Genomic DNA, 6,628 nt, shown 5'->3' with positions numbered 1-6,628 from the left:
CCCTTAACCTGAAAGGTATCAGATTTATCGTTGCCTTACCAAGAAAAATATTACGCCTCTCCCCTTGTCTTTTACCATATTGTTCGTTGCCCGAAATTTCTCCAATGTATAAATATTTGTGAATGAATTCTTTCCGCCTCAATTCAATCGGTCCTTTTCGGTTTCTTTGCAACATGTTAATTCCAGATTGCTTCTGTTTCGCAGGCAGCCGGTAAGCTAGCGCAAGAGCAGCTGCAATAGACAGAGGTCGCAGATCTAAGTCGGCAACCGAGTTTAGTGAATAGGAGTTCCTTCTCCGCGCCCACAAGTCTTCTTTGAATTCCTAGAGGATTACTTACCGTTTATTTTTTGGACGTCAGCTAGTCGTGTCATATTCACGTTATCCCAGTTCTATAAATTAGTCACCACGCGTTTTAGGCCCTTCATTTCAATCTCCTGACTAGTAATGTTCTGCTCAAGCTCGTGAAACTTAACTGTCATCCGCCATTTATCCTACGTATTTGTCTTGCAATGTCGAGAAGAAATTCAGGCAAAACTGACACATGGAAAGTGTCATAAAAACTAGGACTTCTTTTCCAGGACCCCTTTTCCAGGTCCTCCTTTAGCTGCGGTGAAGCCGCGAGCGCCCGCTTGATAGCTCGAAGCCGAGGGAATCTTCCTTTTCCGCAGGCTTCCTCGGAGTCGTCCATCTCCACGTTATACACAGCTAGTCCGGTGAAGTTCTTCGGCATAACGTTGAGCCTCGCCTTAGTCTGCGGACAGGTGCCGACAGAGGACCAGATTAAAAGCCAATACAACTACGGCAGCGTCATTTCTTTGAAATATGAGGTGCTTCTGTAAAGGTGACTATTTTTCATATAGGGTTTTTGATCTAAAGGGAAGCTTTATGCAGCATATTAATTCTATTGTTGGCGGACCTCGAAAACAGGCAAACCATGTTAACTAGTCAATCAATCAATCAATCAATCAAGAAGTTTTATTGGATGACATGAACTAAATTTAATCAATCAAAGGAAGCTTTATTTCATAATTCAAAAAAAAATTGTACAAAATATTTGGACCGATAGCCTACATGGCTATTGTCCGGTCCAATACAAATCAAGTTATTTAGGCATTTAGGCAACCACATAAATATGTAAAGTGAGAAAAAAAATGGAAACAGCGAATTAACACAGCAAAAGCATGCAGTGTCCGATCGCATGCAAAAACAAGGCATTTTGGCAAACGTACAAGGAAGGTATACACCGGCAATTTAAGAAACACAGAAACACAAAAAGGAAATCACATGATTACTTGATTATGCAAGAAATATAATTTAGAAGATAGTTTAAAATTTCTGGCAAGCTTTATTTCCAATAGCAATGTATTCCAGACTTTCGTCCCAATTAACTCAATTAATCTCTCACCGTATGTGTTGTGATGGATCGGAAGATTAAAATTACCATTGGCAGCATGTCTTGTGTTGCGAACAGGCAAAGTGGATAAGCTCATCGGGAGTGGAGAGTTAGTTGTTAACATGCAGTTTACTAGAAGGGAGATTTTGTAGTCGCGTAGGGCGGAACATTTTAGTACTCGAACTTCTTCAAACAGATTGTTACTTGGATGATGCAATGGATAATATGTTATAATCCTTAGTGCTCGCTTCTGTAACCGTTGCAGAGGTGTGAGATAAGTTGAGTATGTGTGGCCCCATGATTCGCAGCAATAACTCATATGACAATGAACGAATGAGAAGTACAAGCTTCGTAATATGTTGCGAGGAAAGTATTGTCTAGCCTTAATAAGGACGTAGCAACCAAACGCAGCTTTATTACAAACGCTGTTCACTTGATTCTTCCAATTAAGGTTATTGTCAAAGATAACACCAAGATATTTAAATGAAGGAACAGATTCGATTATACAATTGTTCAAGGAAATCCTAATATGGTTAAAATCAACGTTTCTTCTTCTTGTATGGAAGACGACATATTTAGTTTTCGCAACGTTCAATGTTAATCTATTGTTACTGAACCAGTTGGAAACAGTCATTAAATCCTGCTTCATGTCGTCTTGCATCTCAGAAACCGATTTACCTGTGAATATGAGGGCCGTGTCGTCTGCATACATGAGAACCTCCGAAAGCGAGACTGAACCTGGAAGATCATTTATATAAATGGAAAACAGTAGAGGCCCCAGGACAGATCATTGGGGTACTCCGCATTTTATAAAGCTATATGTAGATTCAAGGTTGTTAATTACCACTTTCTGTTGTCGACCTGATAAGTAACTGGTGAAAAATTGCAGTGTGTCATCAACAATCCCATAGGCGGCTAGTTTCCTCAGTAATATTGGAGTAATATTTGTACCGATAGCCAATGATAGTCAGCGCTCCAATACAAAGTAATATATAGGTTAGCAGTCACGAACACATTGAAGAAAAACTAATTTTGTAGCCTTGCTTCGATACCCAGAAAATGTCTCTTGCACGTCAGTTTAAAAATTCCTAGCTTGCTTTATTTCAGTTGGCAAAGAGTGTCAATTGTTAGCTCCTGTAAATTCTATTCGTCTTTCTCATTATACATTATAACAGATTGGAAGATTTTAATTGCCATTACTGGCTTGTCTAGTGTTGCGGACGGGAATACTGAATGTACTAAGGGCTATTTGGTATTTATAATATTATAAACCATAAGAACTATTTCGTAGTCGCGAATGGTAGTGAACGACATTATTTGCATTGCGCAAAAAATGTTAGAACTTTACGAAGTAGGTAATCCTATGGCTTTTAAGGCACGGTTTTGTAGTGTCAGCAATGGGGATAGATACGTTTTGTATACGATACCCCGGGATCCGCTGCAAGAACAGAGATGACTTTGACATAATGAATAATGCAGTGGTCTCTTGAAGTCAGTAATGATTTGATTTTTGATGGCAGAAAATTGGCTTGGCCACAGAGAGTCACAGCTATTGTATTTGACCCTCACAGAGTAAGAACGGCCGCCTTATTCTAAAAATTTCGAGCCCTTTCCGTGCAAACTGAGACCTGTCGACTACGGTGGACTTCTCTTCGTATTCTGCGTGTCACTCGGAAGAGACTCCTGTTATATGTTCTACGCATTGTGTGCCGTGCGCAGTTAACTTTGAACGTTTATATAATTATTATTTTTTTACGCAAACAGGACGTAGTACAAAGGTTAATGTGAAATCTAAAGAAACACAATGAACCGAAATGCACAAAAACAAATTTTAAGCGCCACAGCAGAAAAGAAGGCTACAAATGAGCCCCTTTGGTTTCCGGTGCCGTGTTAAACCATTAAGTGCGCAGCTTTTGCTGTTCGGTCTTGACGCTTGTGCTGCGCACTCAAACCAAAGGGTATCATTTGTTGCCTTCTTTTCTGCTTTTCTGTTCGGTGTTCACTCTCTCTACCCGCCGCGGTGGCTCAGTGGTTAGCGCGCTCGGCTACTGATCCATAGCACCCGGGTTCGAACCCAACCGCGGTGGCTGCGTTTTTATGCAGGCAAAACGCTAAAGCGTCCGTGTGCTGTGCGATGTCAGTGTACGTCAAAGATCCCCAGCTTCTCGAAATTATTCCAGAGCCCTCCACTACGGCCCCTCTTTCTTCCTTTCTTCTTTCACTCCCTCTTTTATTCCTTCCTTTACGGCGCGGTTCAGGTGTCCGCCGACATACGAGACAGATACTGCGCCATTTCCTAAGCAGTTACAGGACTCAAATGCGAAGTACGGAGGTGCATTTGCCACGCATTGTACAGCGCAGCGGCCCACTTTGCACTTTTCGCACTGTGTCAGATAGGCACTGAGAACACTCATTGTTTTCTCGTATACTTTACTACTAACGAAAATCCCGCATGCTAATCTGTCGGACATGCATCAGGATCGAATTGGTGGTTTTCATATTTCACTACGGGTTATTGCAGTACGTTGACAGTTTAGACAGCAGGTAGCACCCGACCATTTTTCTTTATTATTCTGCTAGGCCGATCTCGCCCCCCATTTCTCCCCACAGGGAGCCGATAAGCTCACGACTCGATGTAGAACGCAGTGTGCAAGCGCACTACAAAACAGAAATGGCTAAAACCTGTTAGGACAAAGCACATGACTCAACCGCATGGAAGATTTTATAATCAGCCGATATCGCTATCTATAGCGGTGAGGAGATGGAGGGTGCCGATTCCACGCGCTGACGGAGCAGCTGCGTAAGGTCCGCGTCAAATGTCAAAGGTTGAGGCTTCACACATACCTCGGGCTTTGCGAGTGAAGTGGCGCTCTCGCTCTAAAAACGAAGACTCTGGCGAGAAGAAGCCGCGCGTTGTCCTGTCTGTTTCTTCTTGTGTGTGTCGTTTTCTTGCGCCGTTACACAATGCACTCGACATCGAATCTCACAGCGCCACCACCTCCCTACTAAATGCCGGTTGTAGTTTTCGAACTCCGTAAGTACAAATAAAATGCACCCTAAATGCACTCGCCAGACACTGCAGATGCACGCAAGTAAATTAAAATTCTCCCACATCGATGTCACCTTTCTATTCTATTTTCCGCGTTTGCGTATTCATATGTTAAGCTACTCTGTATTTATGTTCTGGCTCTAAACAGCAGCGTGGAATAGAAATCTAACTTTTAGTGTCTATTCACGCACTCCTGTAAAAATTCCTCTGTGGTTGGCAGTGCATCGAAAATAAATGAATAAAGTAAAGATGGCGGTAAAGCAGGCCTTAGGGCGACAATCAGTTCTATGACCAAGGACAGCACATTTCTATTTTCAAGAACCTTTCTTGGTAAAACTTCCAATTCAAACTAACGAAACATTTGTTAAGGGCGCCCAAACGATTTCAGTGTGGCAAATTATATAAATTTACTTGAAAAACGTATCAAAAACAAAACGCGCCTGTAGAACACCGACCGATGAAAATATCTGCTTTATCCTAGAAGACCTCTTAGTTTCATGTAATTCAAGTCCATAAGCATGATTGAAATTTTTTTTCGTCCTGTCGCCCCTTTGGCTCTGTTTCGGGCAGTGTGTTAGTTGCAGAGCTACGAGTCCTATGATGTGCTTAAAAGTGTTTTGGCGGGAGTTGAAAGTAGGAGATTCGCTTTATGCCTTTCCGCTGCAGGTCCAAAATTTGCGTTCATTCATGCCTTTCTGAAAGCTCGCCTGGAGTAGCCGAGTGGTGCGACTTCGACAATTCTGACTAAATAAAAGCACTTTGTCTATAGGTAAGGAAGAAAGAGCCTTCTACGAACCTAAAGCTCATTCCATAGCTCCCACCCCTACACCTGTGCTATTACATCAGACAAATATTTCTCTGCCCCGTCTGAGGACGGTGCGCTCCATTGTGTATAGATTGAAAATCGTCCTTCTAAGGGCTGATAAAAGACGTCCACGTTCAGCCGGACTGCTGGGAATGAGAACGATTATTACTGACATTGGCATGTCGTAGCCCTTAAGAGCCTCAGATTTCGACAATAGCCCACTCTGCAGGTTGTGACCAGAATCATATGGATCATACTGAATGAATCTTGCAGATCTAGAGGCAAGCTCTTTTCCCAGCTTATAATGTTCAAGATGACGCCTTGTATGCTTTGGGTTTATAGGGGATTAAGGTCCCCAAAGCGACTCCGGCTATGCGGGACGCCGTAATGAAGGGCTCCAGAAATTTCCGGCATCTGAGGTTCTTTAACATGCGCTGACATTCATAATTCGACCACCGCAGCCGGGATCGAACCCACGTCTTTCGAGCGCCACAACCACTGAGCCACCACGGTGGCTGACGCCTTACATTATTTGCTTGAGAGGTTAAGGATGCCTCGTCTGGTGGCGTCTGCGCTGAAGAAATTGAGGCAGCGTGCTATCAGGAGAAGCAGTCTCTAGGACGCTATAAAATCATTTATGCACATAGGCGCCATGTCTGTCAGCTATCGGCTTCGTTCGAGGATCATTTGTCCTAGCAAATTTTGTCCTCGACTCTTCGATGGCCTATAATCTGTCAATTTGTCTGACCCGGTCATTAGTGTCAAGTCTTAATGTTGCCTCAATCCTAAAAAGGCGCGGGGTCCCAGTGAAGACCACGGTACATTACCGCTGCATAAAACGTGCTCACATGCACAGGGCTTGTGAAAAGCATCTATCAAAGCTAGCTACTGTGTGCTCGATATGATTAAACCGAGATGTTCGCGGCTCTTCTGAAATCCCGAAGCAGGTCACACGCGGCATACCTTGGCTTTAAACGTGCTGGGCGAGTCAAAAAGGGCGAGGAACTTCTTCTGCTGATCGGCGACGTAAATTGTCCCGTGGTCAGAGCTGTCCTTTTCTGCCTTCATCTTGCATACCTTAAAATGAAGTAAAAAGAACAATACAGACATCTCGGGTGACAATTCTTCGAAAGTAATTAGACTTTCCTTCGATGTTGACTTTGATGCTTTTACCTTTACTCTGAGTCAGGGTTTCACACACGTCTCCTCCCAAGCAGCACAGGCAACTGGCCCAATATTGGAAATGTACTGGCAAAGGCCGGTACTACAAATAAATAGAAGGAAACAACCATTTGCAATACAGGGCCGATTACCAATTAGGCTTGGGGATAATTTTTATGGAAGGTTAAAGTGGACGAATATGGTAAGGTGGGTGGGTGG

General features: G+C 43.2%; 1 protein-coding gene across 1 annotated transcript in view; it reads right to left on the bottom strand.

The window, feature by feature from the left end:
* Positions 1–476: 476 nt before the first annotated feature.
* LOC144134197 (uncharacterized) overlaps positions 477–6,628 on the bottom strand; it is a 12,703-nt gene continuing 6,551 nt past the window's right edge. The window contains exons 3-4 of the mRNA XM_077667156.1: positions 6,212–6,325; positions 477–752 (exon numbers count right to left, since the gene is read on the bottom strand). Coding sequence (XP_077523282.1) covers positions 477–752; positions 6,212–6,325 — 390 coding nt within the window. The remainder of the gene's footprint in view (positions 753–6,211; positions 6,326–6,628) is intronic.

This window comes from Amblyomma americanum, chromosome 5, assembly GCF_052857255.1.
Source record: "Amblyomma americanum isolate KBUSLIRL-KWMA chromosome 5, ASM5285725v1, whole genome shotgun sequence".
NCBI classification, from domain to species: Eukaryota; Metazoa; Arthropoda; class Arachnida; order Ixodida; family Ixodidae; genus Amblyomma; species Amblyomma americanum.
This window is presented reverse-complemented; position numbering and strand designations above follow the sequence as displayed.